This window comes from Mugil cephalus, chromosome 3 (assembly GCF_022458985.1).
Source record: "Mugil cephalus isolate CIBA_MC_2020 chromosome 3, CIBA_Mcephalus_1.1, whole genome shotgun sequence".
Taxonomy (NCBI): domain Eukaryota; kingdom Metazoa; phylum Chordata; class Actinopteri; order Mugiliformes; family Mugilidae; genus Mugil; species Mugil cephalus.
In genome coordinates, this window is record NC_061772.1 from 11,262,296 (window position 1) to 11,283,409 (window position 21,114).

Here is a 21,114-nt window from a genome sequence, read left to right on the forward strand (position 1 = left end):
CAGAGACATGGTGGCAGTAAAACAAGTTGTATCAAAGGATAAACAAAGCCAGGATGTATGTGGGCTGCGGGGTTGAAAACATGGGTCTGTCATCTACTGTGGAACTACTTAAATGTTGTAAATGGTTACATTGAAGTATCTAATCTAGAAAGATTTCAGTTGAGGTTGAATAAATATTGCCCAGGTAAACAAAGTATTGCCCGGTGTCTTCATTTGTATTTATCTTTTATTTAGCATGGACGTTCCTCATGGGATACAGAGTGTTCTCTAGCGGGGACAACCACCTTATCCTCACACATAGGTTCCTGAGTGCTTCTCTCCAGCTACCTCTGGCATTGTGACAACAGATAGTGAGTGTGAATGAGTGAGATGCACAGAGCTGCGATAAGAATGCAGTTGGATATTCTGTCAAGACCGTCTATGTGTGTTTTTTTCAGTGTGCCTCAGATGACAGGCAGCTTGTTTTCACACCGAGAATAGTTTGGATGAGTGGATCAACGAGCATGATTTAAAATATGTTCCCAGTATTATATTACAGCGCAGCATTTATATTTATATTTCCAAAGACAATAATGTCTCAACTTTAAGTAGATTATCTATTATCAAGAGACACACTTAATCTTTTCAAGCACACGGCCAGTACATGATTTCACACAGATTCCTGCTTCCCTCTCTCTTTACCTTGTATGGGCAGGGGATGTGATAGCGCCTGCAGTTCTCCTCCATCCACGTTGTCTCCCAAATGCTCCGGTAATTGTGTTCATAGATGTAGCAGCCGATCACGGTAAACAGGGGGGCCAGGTAGAGCACAGAGAACACTCCCATACGGATCATGAACTTCACTAGTTTGGTCTGGTTCTCCTTCTCCAGTGGGATCTCCATGCGCACCCGGTTCAGAGCAACAATGCCCACTAAAAGCAGGGAGACGCCAACCTGAAGAAAGACGAATGAGGTGTTGGAACGCAGCGATAGATCTCACAAAGGAAAATGAATGATTGTTTTTAAAGAGCTGTCTGACGGACAGGCCAAAAGATGTTCATCCATCCACTAATCTGTCCATCTCTTCTTCTGCTCACACTTGTATCATCTCATCCACCCGCCCATCAATCACATCAGCATCCCACTCATCACCTCTTTGAGCCACCCCCTCACTCATTCATCTTCTGACTATACTCACCGCCACGTTGAAGCAGAGCGGTGCGAGAACAAACCACCGCAGGGCATCTATGTCGTACAGCCCTATGAAACACACTCCACTGATCCCATCTCCCTCAATTTTATTGAGGGCCAGCAGGGTGACAGTCAGGGCCCCTGGGAGGCCCCAGGCAATGGCGTGGAAGAGGAGCGCTTTCTTCTCAATGGCCTCGCTGCCCCATTTAGGAACAGCGGCCAAAAACCAAGTGATTGTCAGGATGACCCACCAGATGCTGCCGGCCATGGTGAAGAAATACAAGACCATGAAGAACAGCGTGCATGCCTGAAAGAGAAAGATGGGGGAGCAATAACCTTTGTTCAGTTAGTCATGCGGCAGAGGCTATCTGTTGCATCCGTAAAAAGATCTTGGTAAATTCATTAAAATCAGACCTTGTTGTGTGAGCCTTGTGTTATGGTTGAAGCTCTGAACTGAGCAGGGCTGACTGCGTTGCATGCGACCCTGTCTTCCAACAGGAAACCCAGGAAGAACACCAGCGACACCATGACGTAACACACGGCGTAGAAGATGATTGGCCGCTCAGGGTATCGGAATCTGAGGAACATCAAAGGTCTCTTAAAACGTTCTGTATAAATCTGAATGTGTGCAATAACTTTGTATATCATATCAATTTACATTTTTGTCAATCAATGCATTGATAAAACCACTGACTGAGGTTTAGATGTGTTCATATTAATCATAAAAAATACTGAGTTGATATCAGATAATAGACAATAATCATTCAAACCTTGTAACGTCAATGAGAAATGTCAGGAAGGTGAAGAGCGTTGCAGACAGACACAAAATGGAGACCACTCCGATGAAATATCGTATGAACGTCAGCTCCTGCTGGTTGAAGAACATTGAGGGGCATGGGGCAGAACAGTCTTTTCTACCCATGAAAGTGTAGCCCAGTTCGGGTTCGACCTTGAGCTCTCGGGGGCACCAGAAACCATAATCTCTCTGAACGGTCATGGACGACTGGTCAGTGGGTTCAGAGCCTGTCAGCAGGTCCACAGGACGTGGATAGGGCTCATCACAGTCTGGGAACCTGAAAAACAATAATAATGTCAGACCACAGTTATATGATTAAAACAGTTTTTTAAGAATAGTACTGATCAATAATCAAATATTATAAAGTCTTCATATAAACACTATTCAATATTAAATAGTAGCACAGATAACAGCCTCCAAAATGACTTGAGGGATGCATTAACAATTACTTTAAAACACTTTAAAACTGAACATTACAACCGTCATGAAGGTACAATTTACTGGATAAGGTCCCGTTAGACCTGGCTTCTGGGAGTTTAACAATTAGTAAAAAGATTTAAACACAAAAAGAAACACATACATTTGTTTTTAATAAACCAACCAGAGTATAATTACCAGGTGTATACTGTATCTGAACCCAGTTTAGTGATTACACCATTCATATTTTCAAGCACTGAGCTTTAAAAAAATATAAATATGAATAAAAGCAATACACTCCTACCTGCTGCACTCCATGTCATCTGGCCAGGCCATTCCAAATACCTCCATGAGTTTGTGGCACTCATCCTTGGCCTTCAGGCAGAGGGATCGACATGGCATGGACACCCGGCCGTACACGGTGCACACCGGAGCATACAGGGCGCACAGGAACATCCTCAGGTCTTCACTGCACACCAGGTTTACCATTGGATGAAAAGGCTTTGGAGGAGACAGCAGACAAGAGATCAGGATTTTAATTTATGCTTAAACACGTTACGTAACTCTACTATGTGAACTGAAAACACTGGCTGGTGCAATAAAGTGTGTGAGAGACCTCTCAAAGTGTCACAAACAGCGTGACAAGCTTGTTATTAAACCTGTCATGCATGTGGGTAAGAGTATTGCACAAGTATCTTGATATTGACACATGTATACACACAGGCATGAATCACTGCTATCAGTGGCACATGTGAGGCGGCTCATATTCAACCTGGAATAATCATCAAAGGCGTTGGAGGGAAAACGAGAAGTGTTCTAACTTGTCCTCTGTGGCTTACACTACTACTCAATAGTCCATTAATATTTCATTTATGAAACATGTATGGGAGCAATTAAGTTGACTTTGAAGCAGGGGACAATAAAGACAGACCTCTGAAAGTTGAACCACAGCCATGTGGTTACTGAGCCCTGTAGTGGTAGACTGAAAGGTTAGAAGGAAAGACCCGTGGCCTTCAGGCTTGTGGTTAAAATTCCCCAAATGATTGGAAAAATTGTGACTGATGGACTGTTGACACACACGAAGAAAGACTTGAGCTGAGTGAAGTTTCTGTGTCTTTTTGAATACTGTGCACAGGTAATTTGTCTCCTGCTGTATCACCAAATAAAATCTATCCCCTACTTTTTCCCAAGTCACAGATCATGTAAGAAGAGCACTACTGCGGTTTAATTTAGAAACTAAGACAGAAGACAGAGCAAAATCTCACAATGTGTCTACAAAGACCTGCATCTATTGATACGTTGAAGAGTTCAGACTTTCTGAGTGAATTTTCATGGCAGCTTTTACAATAGAAAAGAGACAGAGCAGAACTATTACAATGAAACAAGACAAGTTGCCTGCAGCATCTTAGGTGTGTGTGTGTAATTTTGTGTACTTGGAAACAGTGTATTTACACTGATTGCTAACAACAAAGGTCACAGACTGTATGAGTGCACTGAAGCAAGTATCCATGCATCAGTGAGTGTATGTGCGTGTCTCATGCATGTTTCTGTGTGGAGTGGGGCCTTGTATGTTTTGATCGTTCTCAATTGCTGCGTTCTAGATCCGCACATTAGAGAGATGCTCCACGAGTATATTTGTGCAGTGGTGCATGAGCTGGGTGACACAGTTTTTCCGTATCGTGCAGAAACATATGGAAGTGTGTGCACACACCACTCAGCTCCATTCAATAATTCATTCATCTTACAACATGGGGATTTTTTTTTCTTGTGTGTGAACACGCAAAGTTAAACTGGGCTGTGTTTATGTTGAGATGTAAAACAAAACGAAACGCTCAAGATTCAATAGTAAAACAACTAAATACCTAAATAAATACTAAACAGATACTTGGTATTTAAACCTTTCATAACCTAATACTACATAATGTGTGGACTAAGTCAGCAACACTGTCTTGTAAATATATTGAAGGAAACGTTCACCAAGTTGCAAGATAATAGATGAATTTCATGCCACATTCATGACCACATACCTACATCTACAAGGTCAGTGATCTCAACAAAAGGTTTATACCTGAACAGTTGGTGTGCAGGACATTTTATATCTAGATTAGAGTGGGGAATAAAACAAAATCACACATTTTAGTCATTTTTTTTTAAATTAAAATTAACTGAAGTACACTTGAATACAATCTGAGGACGTTACTGGACTACTCAGCCATTAGCTAATTTTGACTGCAACTTGTTCTCTAACATCACTTCTGACCACATTTCACTAACACACTGTGTCTTGTTTTAGACAAAGTGCCACTTCTTCAGTGACTTCTTAGTATGGTGATGCCTCAAGGACTTTTATTCGTCCTGCTCTGCTGCCTTTTTTTATTCAGTTATTGACTTTCCGCAAATACCCTATTTTTTGTCTTAAACTGGAAAACAGTTTCAAATCAGATCAAATGTGTGCTTGACCAAATATGTCAAAAAGTACATTTCTATGGGACTTAATTCGTTTCTATAGAAGTAAATAAAAAAATAAGTGAAACATTTAACATGTCTGAGGATGATGCAGCCTACAGACAATATGATTAATGAATTGGTTGAGTGCAATTCCAACTGTCTGGCCTCAACAGAAACAGAAGTGGGAATCAACCTGAATAGAACAGCTCGTCCACCAGTCTCGCTCATACTTCTGGTGCGAGCCTAGGGCCACACTTAAATGAGTGGTAGCTTCTTTCTGGATGAGCGTGTCTTCCTGCCTGGGAGAATGGTGGCTTTCTACAATTCTCCTCACACTAACTCTACAGCGAATATGTTTGCGGCTCCTATTTTACGTGTCCCCATTCTGCCCGTTCCTCCCGAGCAAGTGGGTTCACACAAGTTTACATGTGCACAAGGCTGGTGCGCCATTGCATTTGTGTTTACAGTGTGTCCCAGTTTTCCAGTACGTGTGATTGAGTAAAACTAAAAGTCGCCTCATGTGTGCAATGTGTACAATTATTCTGACAGTCAGGGCTCCCACCACAGAGAGAATATTGATATTAAGTGGCCTATCTGTGCATTTTGTCAGTTGTGATGGACGAGCAGGGACAGGAAAGCAGAAACGCCTGTGAGCTTGGCCCCAGGGTTGAGTCAGGCTCCTACTAAAACATGAATAATAAGGGAGAAGAGGATTTAAGTATAAGAAGTAAATGTATTAATTCATTCCTTCCTTCAGTGTTTAGTGATCTAAATTCACTCTTTGACAAAAATGTGTCTGTCATGTGCTGCACTTCAATTTAAATTTCTTTTCAAGATGTCGACATCTACCACTTATCAATGGTCACCATTCAAACAACATGGCAAAACAGCTCCCATCATGCAGTCCTCCAACTTGACGTCCCCCCAATGGGTCTCCAGTTGTGTGAATGGTAGTTTGACTTCAGTCAGCGGACAACTATGAGAACCGTTTCACAAATTGGGAGACAATGCTGGATGAAAATGAAATTTTAAAACAAATCAAATGTTTTCAATGTACGCGAGCGGCTGCTCTGAGTATTCAGAATGAAAGGAGGAATGAGAAGCCGGGTGGGTTTTTTGACACGGAGGAGAGTAAGGAAAAAAAAAAGCCCCTGACTGGTCCACCTCTTGTTCAATAGAGGGATTAAGTTTCTTTCTCTTTACTCCTGCTCTCCAAAGAAACGCAGGGGGAGGGAGAGAAAAAGAAACAGGAGGAGAAAAAAGCTTTAAGTAAAAAAAAAAAAAGTAAAAAAGAAAGAAAATCAACAAAGAAAAAACTGAGAGAAAGACAGAGAGTAAAGGGGATGTGATTAACAGTCACGAAATGCAGGCAATAATACGTCTGGCAAAAAACAAAATGCTACGAGGGCTTTCACAGGTGGGAACGTTTTGAACTAGTTTGAAACATTACTGCACAACGTGTTCCCTCCTTAGTGAGTGTAGATGAAGACTAGTTAAAAATGTGATTACAATTCGAAAAAACATAAATGTAGGGAGCTTTGTAGGGAACAAAACCAGAAAATCTAACCTCCACTATGCAGAATTCTGTCCAAATTTTTCTTACCGCATATTTTTCTTTTTCACAATACTATAAGTCTTAGGGATAATACAAGATAGGATGGCAAGTTGTTTTTGTTGGGTTAATTTTTTTTTTTTTTATTGTCCGTGGTTTGCGACTTAAGGCTTTAGAAACAGTCGGCAGCGTTGCCCACCATGCAAAATCAGATTAACCACAAATGACATTTTTTATTGGTCAACTGCTGTTTTTTTTCTTACGTCTCTTCCTCCATGACTCCCTCCGCTCTTTAAGAGTCAGGGGAGGCGGCCAAGAAGAAGGGATTGGTTGACTCTTAAATCTGGATTCATATCCGAAACATGGAAACTTGGATTTCTGAATGTGTAATAACTTTGAGTATGCAGTTGAACCAGTGGGTGTTTTGTGTATGTGTGTGTTCATGTGCGTGCATGCACATTTTGGTTCTTAGAGCAGCTGCAGAAAATCCAGTTAGCCAACTCCGCAAAAACTCATACACTTTGTCAAGAAAAAGAGGAGGAGTAGGAGAAAGGAGGGAGGATAAAAAAAAACAGAAAGCTGGGGAGGAATGGGGAAAAAGAGTGGCGACTTCCCGGTGGATTAGGGAGTCAAATGGATTGGAAGGAGTGTTTAGAGTGTGAGAACCTCAACCAAACATACACGCTTCCTGAAACTGTCACCAGCTTTGTGCTGGGCTCGGATCAAGTTGACAGGCTGTTGGGTCGAAGCCTACAAAGAAACAACTCCTGAACTGGCAGCAAAGACCCCCTCAAGAACAAAAGTGAGATTTTTTTGTAAGGTTGTCCAACTCTGTGTTCAGATGTGTGTGTGTGACTATCAAATAGAAAATATTTTATCTGGTCCTGGATTTCTACGAGTGATGTGATGCGACCCATTGCCTCCACAGAGATGATAAACAGAGACTCTGATTGTGTAAAGTGATTTCTGATCATGACCCAACAAAACAGACAATACAGCAACAAAATCCTATGAATTAAATGATAAAATTAAGTGTTTTTATTATTCAAGAAGAATTTTAGTAAGTAGGTCAAAAAAACAAAAAAACATGAGCTGCATGTTTTACTAATATGTGTTTTACTGGAATATTTATAAGCACTGACTGTGAAATAACCTCAATTCCATGAACCTGTGAATTAAAAGCACTGAAATGCTTATCTCTTAATGCAGTGGAAGAGTGCACCATCACTTTGACCTCTTTCAGACAGATCAGAAGGAATTTAGATGAGAAAATTCAGGCTTTTTCCTGTTAAACGTGGCTGAAGTCCATCTGGACACGCCATCCTCACACGCTCTCTGTTTCTTTTCCCTCCTCTCGTGCCATCTCCGTCTTACACCGTAATTTACTCTAAAATCAGTCTGTCAGGCCCTGCAGCACAAACGCTGTCAGACCACATCAGCTCCACTCCCATTATCTAGCTACCACATCCCTTCAACATCCCCTCTCCACTGGCCAAGAGAACTAAATCCTTCATTATCTCTTTTTGTGGAAACTATATTTGCTTCTGAATCTCTCCTGCCACTTGATCCCTCCATTCTCCTTCCTTGCACTCCAGCTATTAACGGCATCCTCCATTATTGCGCCCATACATTAAAGCCAATTACATTTCCCCTCTCTATTACAGTGTAGGAGAGAAGTGCACCATTGCAGTCATGTAGCAATTTCATGATCACGTGATCTCCCTCTCTTCGATAAAATGGTTATTACTGTCATAATTTCTGTTTTATTGTTTCCCTAGTGCTGCCACTATAATGTTGAGATCTCGGGCAACATTTCCTCATTTCTCACTCCAAAAGCGCTCACATGACAAATGTGTCCACAGATAAATTCACACCACCAGACGCTCTGTCTCTGGCTACGTGCCTGCCTCTCCTCCTCTCCCACATGCTTGTGAGAGACACAGGCGTCGGCCATGAATAGATGAGCTGCACACACTGTGATGCTCTCCTCCCTAATCTCTGAAAAGACAGTTAAGAAAGGGGCACCGTTCTCTCACACTCTCTCTCCCTTTCATTCATTTGTTCGTTTATCCGTGTCCATACTTGGTTCAGTTGGGAGGGCTGGACAAAGCCTTTAATGGCATTCCCCTTCACGTTCACTTCCCCTCCTCCTCTCCTCCTATCTTCTTTCTCCTGTATTCATCTCTTATTTTCCTTGGCTCCCATTTACTCCTGGCAATTATCCTGACATGCACTTGTCCTCCTTCGCTTCTGCTTTGCCTTTTTTCCCTTCCAACATCAGTATTCATCGACTTACCCTCCTCTATTATCTTGTCATTTCAAAAACGTCTTAACCAAACTATCACTCTGTCTCTTCATCATCTCTTAAATCCCCTGCACTGCTTCTGCACTGTCCATATCTCGTCACTTCTTTGCGACTGGTATTTCTGAAATTATTCACTTATTATCTTGGGACAGATTAGTATCATGCATTTTTATCTTTGCCTTCCATCAAGCTTTGCCCTCTTTTGTCTCAATGGCTTTTTCTGATATTTTCTTTTTAGTGCTTTTTTCTTTGCAACAAGCACATGTCGACAAAAACAGAACAAAAGGTAAAAACTAACATCAACAAAATGAAAAGCTGGATTTCTATGTGTCTACAGTTAGTTTGTACTACAGTCAGACGTTATCGTGTCGTTGATGTAGAAACAGTCCATTTCTCTTGACATTGTTCTTTTTGGGTCCTTCTCTTATGAGTCAGTTGCTCCCTAACATATATTTCAGTCACAATTTTCAGTCATTTTGCGTTGGTGTGTGTGGCTTGTACCACTTCCTCGAGTTCCTACTAACAACTATCTGTCTTCTTTCAACACAATTCCTGTCATACTGCCTAAATGAAGAAGCATACAGGACCTAACATTCTGACAATAATTAGATGAACATCCTCCCAAAAGTTTATGATCTAAGGGCAGAGCTAAAAAACATGAGAATGATCCAACATGGCTGTAATACAGACGAGTAATTTCTGCTAATTTTGGGTGTGACAAAGAATCTAATTAAGTTCTTCCACCAATATAATCTCCAAGTTTGTGATGATGTAGTTGATTGATGTGTTATACAAATATAGAGCCAGTCATCTTCAGAAATATTAACGCCCAGTTCTCTTTCCCATTTCAGTTTTACAATAGTCTAAATAGTTTCATTTTGTGGGGTGCATATTTTTTTCTTTCGTTCTTTTGCACATAAACTGTTATGATTACTCCTTTTCCAGCATAGAAAACTATATTTCATATGTGCAGCTTTCTGCACAAGATTTGTGTTGACAAGATCTTTGCATTGTAGATTTTCCCACTAGCGTATTCAGTGGTTTTTGCTTGGTTCGGGATCTTAGTTGTTGTCCACATTTCAGATTCATTCATCAATTCAAACTAACGTGGTGCAACGCCAGACCGACGTCTCTTTTTGCTGGTTAGCAATTCAACTCATCAATCAAGACTCATCAGCCAGGATTCAGAGTCATCATGTTACTTTGGACAACAACATCTGTGCCTATGTACAAAGTCCATGTACAAAAATAACAACTCTTGCCTTTTTAATTTTTATCCAAATAAAATCTACAGCTTCAGCATAAACTGAAACTAACATTAGCAGGCTTGATGCCACTTACCTAACACTTACCTGTCCTGATTAGGACATGATAAAACACCCTTTTAACATAATAGTACTGTTTGCTCAGGCTGAGAAAGTGGAGAACAATAAGTATTTTATCCGCCCATTCTTGTGTAGGGAGGACCATTATCATGTACACTGAGAAGACCAGTCATCTTTGAAATTACTGGAAATTATACCTTTGTCCGGTTGTTCGTGTCTGACTTTTCCAGACAACAATGAACAAAGGAAAAATTGTGTTGTGGCTTTTCAAGGCTGCTGTTCCTCTTTAGTTCACGTCTTATATAACAATAACGGACGTCTGTCTTTTCATTAGTGAAGTGGACAGCAGGTTTTTCTTGACTACGCGCCTCTGGGTGTGAATGTCACCGATTTTGTGGACTTTCTGTGACTTCAAAAGACAAATAGCACTCCAGAGAAATACGTGTATTTCTCCCATTAAATATAAGATTTGTATTTCCTCTCTTTCCTTTCCGTTTGCAGTCCTTTCTCTCCTCCACCTCTCCTCAGTCTATTCCAGAACATGCACTCATCATCCAATTTCCCTCCCTCCCTCCCTCCCTCCCTCCCTCCCTCCCCTGCCTCCTGCCTCCAGTCTCCCTCCATTCCTCCTTTTCCTTCCCTGCCTATTTAACTGCCATGGCAACAGGTGATGTGGAGACTCTACCAGGAACGCATCGCATAGACACGCACATTCACCCACACTCACATTGTGGTAGTTCTTTAGTGGGTGAACAATGCAAAAAGCATAGCAAACAAGCTCGCACACAGAGCGGCAGAGAGTGTGAAAGTGAGATTAAGAGAAACCGAGAGGCATGGGACAGAGGATCAACTAAAATGATAGAGATGTAGATGGGGAGCCAAGGGTGTGACAATGGAGCCGAATCAGATCACCCACACACATCCTAACTCCATCCAAGCCGCCTGTGCACGTCCATCTGTTTGCCACTTATATATACGCTCCATCAAGGTCTGAGGAAAAATTGTTTCTAGCCTCTCAAGAGAAATATTAAAATATATCTGCTCATTAATATTGAACAAAACAAGGTTAGTTCATGTTCAATCTCATATCCATAAAATAAAGGACCTTGTACATTTTAGTGTCTTGGTAAATATTCTTCCTTTAAATCACATAATACTAAGACAACGTTAATATGATTCTGTGTCTGTTTCAAACAATCACTCAGGAGGAGAAAGATAAATGTATTGCTCCTTTGTGCGACGGTTTCATTCAATCCCTTTCCTCAGTTATAAAATTAAACCTCAAAATCACAACAACAATGATGATAATGATGAAGAGGAGCATTTCTTGGATTAGCTGGGTGAGTCACAAAGTGAGTGGGATGCTGTGGTTGGAGAGAGATGGGAAAGACGGATGAGAGATGTACACAAGCAGGCATCCACCACCCACAGCAGGCCGACCCCTGTCTGCTATCCAGAGAACATGCTCATCTATTCCAAAAACATGAGTAATTGTTATATCTTTGGTTTTCAGACATACGAAGCAAGAATGCAAATACCTGGGTGGTAGTTGCTGTAGAGGCAGTAACAAGAAGCAACTACACTTTCTAAAATTACAACAAAACACTTTGGAATATAGTGCAGCTAGTCTTTGATTTCAACCCATTAAACGTCCTCTATGCATTCATGTGGGAGCTATTCGGGGATAGTCGAGAGCTACATGTGGGTCGGCAAGTGCACAATTAGCAGAATAAGAGCCTGTAAAGCTGATGCTGTTCCAGGGCTGCAGTATGTTGAAAAATGTTAGAGCCGCCTTGTGTTGAGTGGCTTTGCGTGAGAAAGGGATCAATGATTGTGTGACTGTATCTCGGTGTGTATGTTTAGTGTGAAGTTGGGCTTAGCATCTCTCACCAGTCGCACATGCAGGTTCTCAGCCTGGGTCATGGGTTCAGATTAAGACCATAAGACGTGGATAACCTATATTTATTATTTGCTGAACAGAGAGGCGCTTCACACACACTGATGGTAGATCACAGCATGGGATCCATACAATAGGTCACACAGGCAGTGGAGGGCGTCCAGAGAGAGGTACACAACACATCAGGGGATTATTAGACTTGGTATGCCAGAGAGGGTCGAGAATTTCATGAAATTGTGGAAGGACTGGAAGAAAGAAGCAACAGATTTGAGATAGAAACATGAACATGGCACTGTTCCATGATGACACTGTGGGCTTTGCATGGAAATATTACTAAAATAATCACGTTTCAAGCATGTTCTTTAAAAAAAAAAAAAAAAAAAAGATGGCATAAAGCAGGTGTTACTGACTGTTACTGTCTATTGTCCTAGCTCACTGTCAACATAACTATGTTAGGGAATCACTAATCCATATGAAACCCTGTATTACTATATGAGCAGCGGCCTACAGAGCAGCATTTGAGATTTGAAAATCTCTCAAATCTCTCCTCAGTAGGCATTGTGAGGCAGGATAAGCAGTGGCAGCAGCTATGTAGATGGGGACAGTGTGCCAAAATCCAGCACCAGGCAGTGCCTTTGTTCTGTGCATAAATAAATGATTGCTTCATTTGGACTGGCAGCTTCAATAGACTCCGCCACAATAAGCAGGATAATCAAGAGTTCAGCTGAAATAAACAGGAACTTTTAAACTGAATGAGGACCTGTCTCTCCTCTGCAGAGTGAATAGGGTAATCAGCCTCTTCAGATGCATTGAACGCCACTCTCTCACCCACCCACACACACACACACGCGCACACACACACACACGCGCACACACACACACGCACACACACACACACACACACACACAGCACTGAAGCAACCAAGCCATCACACGCTCACAAAAACACACCTCTATAAAACCTGATTCTCTCTTATTTGTATTCACATGCACACAAAGTAAAAAAACAAAACAAAAAACACAACAGAGCAGACCACACTTGAACTCTCCAGATTTGGCACGCACACACACTTTCTGTTGTGGGGACCTGGTGGCCCCAGGGTGGCCTTTCTTAAACAGAGCAGGGTCTTATTTTGAAGGACAGGAACCCATGGTGAGAGAAACACAAACAGCGGAGACAGTGGAGTCTAAAGACTTTACACAACCTGTCACTCCGTCAGTATTTCCCTCCATTTAGTTTCTGACATTCTTCTTCTTCTGCTCTACTGCCCCACTCATTTTCTTCTTCTGACACATCACCCCCTTTTCCTCCTGTTCTTTTTGTGACCCCAAAGGATTAATCCATCTCCCTCTACAACAAATAAATATCAGAATCTACTATTCTCCCAGGGCGTTACACATATAAAGTGCAGTATCAATTAAACGATTTCCATAAACAAAAACAAGAAGACAAACTGGATTTTTTTTTGCATTTACAGAACTAACAGTACATTTCAAATGGACTCCCTTTGTATAGTGGGTGGTCTTGTGGGTGGATGTGTAAAGCTCTTACAAATCTTTATACAGTAATTATGCATTCAAGACCTGAAAGTTTATTATATTCCATTACACCATTTTTAAACTACGCTTTCCAGCCAACAGCAGGTCATGTGACACCTTGAAAGGAGCAAAGTCCTACATAAGACACACGTTACTATTATTATACAAGTCTTGTAAGGTAATTTAAAGAGGCTCATGTAGCAACACCAAAAAGAACTATGAATTTGAAAATTTAAGATTGCGATTAAGTAGAATCGCAATTCTCCCTGTTGTTGGAGATTTTCAAAGAGAAATTCAAAAGCTTTTTTTTTGCGGTACAGCAAATAAATGCAATGCCGTGCAAAGACTTCAGAAAGAGAATGTGTGTCTGTGATTGCTGTGCTTCAGCAGCCGAAAAGCTGAAACTCAGACTGTGCACCTTCTAATGCTGCATTAGCTCCAGCGTCTTTTATCACTAATACATAAAAACTGTCAGCATTGCCTCATAAATGTAAGTGACTCCATAAAAGAAATGTAATTACAGATTAGCTGCATACACACAAGGTTGGTTTCATAAGACTCAGGTTACTGCAGAACATCAAATTACCAATAACGTGATTTTGCAGCAGCCTTGAAAACGCAGTGAAAATGTCTTTCACTCAAGGTTTCTAAAGCTATAACATAAATAACAACGACTTTGCCGGGATTGTCCAGGCAAACTCAATGAATTATTTTAATTTTAACTATGGCAATATAAAGCCTGAAGAAAATGGTTAAATCAAAAGCTCTCTGACATGAAAAATATTCCAGAGAATGAATTTATGCAACAAAAACAGCTTTGACCAATTTGCAAAAAGGTAAAATGTTGATTTTTAACCTTAACTTTGAATGCCTTTTCTCTAACTTGCATAAAAGCAAAGAGACATCAGGCACAGTGACTCTTGCATCGTGACATACAGTATGTCATTCAAATACAAGCTATATAAATATATAATATAATTTCCGGAGAACGACTGCTTCAGAAATAATCTTTACTTGAAAGAGACAGCTGACTTTGTTAAAGCCATACGAACAGTTCTCGTTTCTTAGCGCAGATACACAACCCCAGTGATGTCATACGTCTAAATCTCTGTGCCTAACATGCATAGACCTCCATGTACATCCTCTGGGAACCATTTTACACTGGGGCAGATGGACCGTACAGATCGTATTCCTACGCGACAGCATAGACACAAAAGCATGGCGACATGGAAGCGTACAAAGAAACATTTCCAATTTTCACTAGTTACACCATCTCCCATTTTAAATTCAACCCCCCTCTCCTTCCACCTTCTCCCTCTCATGTTTCAGTCTTTCTCACCCTCTTCGCTCAGGTTTAATTGACTATTGTGGCAGATGGGGGCGGTCGATGGTCTGTGGGAATCAATGTCATCATTGTGAAACTGAGTGAGAGATTAACAGCTAGTTAGCACCAGCGAGAGATGACAGCTGGCAGCGCCACTGCCTGCCTCACTCTCTCTCGCCCACGCACACACGGGAAGTACTAGAGAGCAGTTAGCCAGGTTAGCCTTTAGCCAGGTTCAGTAGAGAAAAAATACTGCTCAGTATTTTAAGCTTGTTACTGAAGAGACACAGAGTAAACGTGGTCTAGTATGTAAATCATGCACACTTACGCTCTGGGATTAGCTTGACATTTAAAAGGAAAAAAAAAAGGCAAGACTTCCAGTATCAGTCAAAACTGAGAACTCACCAGGGGCACAGCAGCATGCCACTTCAAACGAACCAGGGTTTAAAATGTTTTTAAATCCAGGCCATGAAATGATGTCTCAACCTATGATTTCCAGAAACCTGACAACAAAAATAAACGTAGCGTGACAGCTCACTACAATGGTCTATCTACTTTGCAAGAAAGTCAAGACGCGAAACCTTTATCACTGAAGCAGAGCAAACATTCATCATGTGATCTTACCCAAAAAGTGACTACAACAGCTGCTCAAAACAGCCCTGGTTTCATTAAGGCATTTGAATAGCTTTACGCTGAACCGGCAGCAGTTGTTTATTTTGCATTTCTTACCAGAAAGATGTCCCACAATAAACAGCAGAGAAAAACTATTTAATGCATGAGCCAGTCTGCAAAACACTTTTAGGCTTTAACAGAATCCAGAATTGGCCCCATTAAGTGTGTCTTTGTTAAAAATGATCTCCTTGTATGGAGGCACTAAAACCGTAGCAGTGTAACATTTAACACAAGCGTTGTGCAGGTGCTGACATTCTTCCAGACCAAAATGATCCATTATGATTTGCAAGGTCAAGTTCACTCTTCACACACACTTTTGTGTTTCCTACATGTCTATGAGCTCAAACTTCTTGAAAAGATCGAGCACACAGTGTCAGACTCTCTGTGTTCGAGACAAGGAACATGCACATTTAACCCAGCTGTGCCTCTGGACAGCTGCTCAGAGCACGGCTCCAACATCGTGAAGGTTCAGCTGATATTGCTATGACACAAATGGCACATAATTTATCAGCCAAGAAGGCTGAAAGATATACAACGCAGAGACATCGGACATGGTTAACTATAAGTGTTGTGCTCGTCTGTATACTATAATAATACACAATATACTTCCTGATCAATAAATTTAGCAGATTAAGTCAACAACAGATAATTTCCTAATGACAATACTTGGGATACATCTAAATGTAAAGAACGGGATGATATAGCTTCAAATAAATGTGAAATCATACCCACACACAAACACGCACACACAAAGTTGGTATTATGCAGCCAGTGCTATTGAGAGATATTATTAAATTTCCTCCAGGGTTCCCACCAGGACTACCACGCCTGGTCAAAGCAGACCAGAGCAGGAAACCTAAAAGCACTCATGCTGCTACACAACCATCTCCAGAAAGCTGTCTCTTCCACGACTAGAGGGACCGAGGGTGTAAGTTACTTGGCTCCTTCTTCATCTAGGTCAAATCAAGTTCAACAACAGACGTTTCTTACAGTCCTTGACACAGCGTGTTTTGACAAGACACTGGGGAGTTGACTGATATGAACATTTGCATGGTCCTGCGACTATAGGACTGCTAGCATCCACTGAAAACACACGGAGCAATTTCAAAAATACATCCATGTCCATTTAAAACAACGCTGTGTATCCTCAATACTTCTATTTTGTTGAAGGGAAATACTAATATTTTAAAAGCAGTGATCCTTAAAGTCTAATGCACTGCTTATTTTGACACAGAAATTCATTTTTTTTTTAAGCATGCAGAGCAAGGAGGAGAAATTTAGATTGATATTGTAGTTGACATTCATCTGATTTGGACATGGGAAAATATTAACTAAATATGAACTGAAAATCAAAAAACCTCTAGATTAAACATGCGAACCAACATCGGCCTGGTCCAGATCATCTGCTTTTCAACAGGAGTAATTTAATATGCCAACTGTAAACAGCTGGAGGCAGATTTAATTCAACTGATTGTATCCGTTACCCTTCTGTGGATCATAAACCACAGTTGCATGGTAGTCAAAACGTGGGTAAAACTATGTCATCCAGCATGCGGATGAAAGAAGAGACAGAAACAGGACCACGGATCTGAGCAGTAACACAAATCATCAATCTAGATTTCACCTAAAAAAAACTAAGCGTGTCTATGAGGATTTTTTCCTTTGTTTGTATAGTTAGTTTACAGTAAATGCTATTATAGTAATTATGGAATTACATCTCCTGCTGCATTTTAGTACAACTAACACACCCAATGATGTCAACATCACACAAACAGACCATACATTGCTGGTGGTATTAAAAAAAAATACTCAAATTGGTAATTACAGTCCGGTTATCGAGCAACACCTTGCTCTAGGCTCTTTCTCAGTCTCCAGGGAGTAACAAAGGAGTAGGAAAGAGAGGTAACACGATACAGATGGATAGTGTGTGTCTGCTATTGCACTCAGACAGTGAGTAACAAAGTACTTTTCTCCTTCTGCAGCCTAAAACCAATGCTCTTACACAGAAACACATTTCTCCGAAACCATCAATCACACAAGCACCTCACTGAAATAAATTTTGCTCCCTCTGCTGCTGATTCAATGGCACCTACTGTCTGTCAGCTACTACTCAAATTCAAAAAAAAAGAGGAGCTCTCAGGTTAGCACATACACATTCACGTGTGTCTGCACAAGACAGTAACATGCAGTGCGAAGATGAAGCTGTAACACGAGGAAGGTGGATTAAATATCACCCTTTCTCAGCTGTTACACTGCAACAGTTAACTGCTTGATATTCTACGCCTGCGGCTTTGCGTAGCCTGGGCATTTAGAGGTAATGTTTTTAAAGAGCAACACATTTCCGTCCCAGTGTAAAACAAGGCCGCAGCCTTGTTTCTGTGCAAACCATTTCAGCGTACATATGTATGGGTTATTTGCATAAGTCGGCTGTGAGCTTGCATAGTGCTCTGCTGCAAATATAATCATATGATTTGACAGTAATTACTCACACCGCGTACAAATTACAAGACTACTATGATATAGTAAATAAATCAATTCTTTTCCTGGGAATAACTTCAGATTTTCAGACAGGGGCAGAAAACTGTGCAAGAGAAAAGGACATCTATAAGAAGCTGGTTAGCTTGCTGCCTCCTGACTCTGGATTAACAGCAGAACACCGATGTAAGGCTGGAGAAAGCTTACTAAATGTAAATTAATTCAGGCTACACCAATGAGAAAGCAATGTGTCACAACCTTAGCAAAAAAATGTTTGTTGTGACATTTCCACTGCAGATGGAATTATATCTGAGCTAGCCAAACACCACCTAAGGCGCTGACACGGTGTCTTTACACCGTATGTGAAATCCTTTTGTCCTTGGCAGGTGCATGACACCACAATGTGAAACTCTGCAGGCGGTTGCTTTGTAGTTGTTTACCATTTCTGTCCCACGTCACCAAGACAAATATCTATGCATTTTTTTTTTTTTTTATATAAAAGTCCTCAAAAACATTTCAGTACAATTTAGAAACAAAAACACATAGCTCCACCTCTTCCTCATTGGAGCAGCTATTCAATTTCTCCCTGAAACGCACACAATTCAAGCGCCACCTGAACAACACTACACGAACGACCTACCTCCATCGCTAGTGCGGCTGTTTGCTGGTCGTAGTGATTCAGGAGATTGGGCATGAAGGTGGTGTTGTAAGGCAGATCCTGGCACATTCTCAGTCTGATGGGCTCACAGCTAAACTCGCTGTGGCTTTCTATGTACTCCATATGGATGGACAGTGTGGGTGTAACCAGGGAGAAGAGGACAAGAAAGAGAGGCGTGAAGACATAACAAACGGGGCATTTTCGCCTGCAGTCCATGGCTGTAGTTTCTGTAAACCTGCCTCTGATCCATCCTCTTCCAACAGGTGTTTGCATCTTAATGTTGGTCATTTCTCCACAGGGTCTCAAATTGATGACACTATAATCTCCTAGACAGACCCGCGGTACTGAGCATTTGAAGATAATGAGTCCATTTTCAATGTCAGTGGTGGTGGTAAAAGCAATAAATCCACGAGGCAGGTACACTCTCTGGTGTGGTGCAGGTCCAGTTTATTAGCAAGCTCTGAATCGACCTGCTCTTTGTCAGTCTTCAGCAACCATTGTAGTATTTGCTTTTCATTTCGGTCTCTCGAAGAGCGCCTTCAAACGCAGTGTCTAATTGTTTATCGACACAAAAACATCATACGGTTTCTCTCCACCACCTGGTGCTTCCTTGGTCAAAAACAGCTTCCTCTTGTTCCATCCCCGGACTGAGAACATGTCCCTGGGATAATAGCCCCACCACAAGCCATCTGTTGGGAGGTGTCCTCAGGGTTTCTGTATGTCTCAGAAGAATTTCTCTGCCCACGATATGACATCATCATCCAAATGGTCTCGCCTACTCCTACAGGATCCTGTCTTCCACCGGGCCGAATCCATCGGGTCCTATGGGTTTAAAACACAAAAAGAGGCTTAATGGTCAAAAAGGTAGCGGGGCCTTCTTTGAACTTTACTGTATGTGTTATTATCTGTGACCAGCCACACCCTCCTCCACACAAGTAAGCATGTAAGGATTAAAATATCCCATGAAATCTAAACCAGCCAAATAGGAGTAAAAGGAGGTCTCCTCTGAAAGACAGTGACAGGCTGCGTGTTACCGCTGAGCTTCCTTAGCTTCTAGCCTCAGTATCAAATGATCCTCATCTTTGAGCGTTGTGTCAGCGGGCTCGTATTACAGACTACTGACAACACGTTCAAAGCGAACTAATGTGCCAAAGCTAATGTGAGGGCTACACCTGCGGATCCACAGACACTCCCCCTCTCTCATGTTTGTGTGAGGTTGACAGGGCAACCGTCGCGCTCCCCTGCGATGTTTCACACTACAATGTGTTTATTTATCGAAACACTGGACTTTAGAAACGCGCCCGAAAATTACATTGTTATTATTGTTATTAATAATAGTAGTGGTATTATTATTTAAAGCCCCAATTTATCGAGTCTTAGCGCACATGCGTCAAAGGCGACCATTAGTGTGGGGCTAACTTGTCTGTAATGATGGCACACTGCACTCAGATAGATAGATAGATAGATAGATAGATAGATAGATAGATAGATAGATAGATAGATAGATAGGAGCGTTAACGTTATCACGTTTAAAGATGAATAAAGTCAACACCTGCGCAGCCTTCAGCTCATCTGTTCACTCGACGCGGAGATAACCCGGTTTAGTTTTTGAGAAAGCTTTGAATTCATTGAGTCATCTTCGCTGTAACTGAAGCAGGAGCCACACACGGTGACACGCCACGATTCAACAGACTATCAATCAATCAGTGTTTGTTTGTCACCGCAGTGCGTTCAGCCCAACAGCAGCAGCGGTGGTGGTGGTGGTGTTTCTGCTTTTGGGATTCCTTTAAGCTCGCATATAGGCTGTATATACATGTATTATCCCGGTCTACCTGCTGACCCCTCAGTGACATGCACAGTTAGGCTCTAACGTCATAGTAATAAACGCTTACCTTGCGCGGAAAACGGCGAGCTGTCGGGGCGGTCCTCGGCTCCACCGCTCCTCTGAATGACTGCAGTACTATTACTACTACTACTACTACTACGACTACTACTGCTACCACTACTGCCTGGTCCTCTGTCCGACTGCAGTGCTTCTACTACCGCCTGCTCCTCCGACTGACTGCAGTACTTCTACCGCTGCCCGGTCCTCTGTTTGCAGCTGGTTGCCTGCAGCGTGCCACCGACTCATCGTGACCGCGCGCACTCACGTGACCGCGCAGAGGCACAACGAAATTGGCCCCAGGAGACGCAGGATGAGAGCTTCACGTATGACACGGACCTGTCACTGTAGACGACTGCATATATATATATATATATATATATCTCAAATATACAGCGCATACAGTACGCTAACAGATCGCCGTTCATTGGTATACTGTGAGATTACCTAATTATAGGTTATATTCTACAATTTTTAAATATGGGGCACCCATTACATCGCACAGCAAAATACGTCCTCCAAAGTTACATTTATATGAAAAACAAAACAAACAAAACAAACAAACAAAAAAAATGAACACAATCGTGTGTTCATTTAGTGTTAGCTCTGGGAATTATATACTAATATTAAAAGAAAAAAATGACCAAAACAAAA

At 41.5% G+C, this 21,114-nt stretch overlaps 1 protein-coding gene across 2 annotated transcripts in view; it reads right to left on the reverse strand.

Annotated features, from left to right (window-relative positions):
- The window catches only part of LOC125005737 (frizzled-3-like), a 26,811-nt gene extending 6,104 nt beyond the window's left edge, over positions 1–20,707 (reverse strand). For both annotated transcript variants that reach the window (XM_047581289.1, XM_047581288.1), the window contains exons 1-7: positions 20,471–20,707; positions 18,561–19,400; positions 2,688–2,884; positions 1,941–2,243; positions 1,585–1,747; positions 1,178–1,477; positions 682–933 (exon numbers count right to left, since the gene is read on the reverse strand). In XM_047581289.1, the coding sequence (XP_047437245.1) occupies positions 682–933; positions 1,178–1,477; positions 1,585–1,747; positions 1,941–2,243; positions 2,688–2,884; positions 18,561–18,866 (1,521 nt within the window). In that variant the 5' untranslated portion in view covers positions 18,867–19,400; positions 20,471–20,707. The remainder of the gene's footprint in view (positions 1–681; positions 934–1,177; positions 1,478–1,584; positions 1,748–1,940; positions 2,244–2,687; positions 2,885–18,560; positions 19,401–20,470) is intronic.
- Positions 20,708–21,114: the final 407 nt, after the last annotated feature.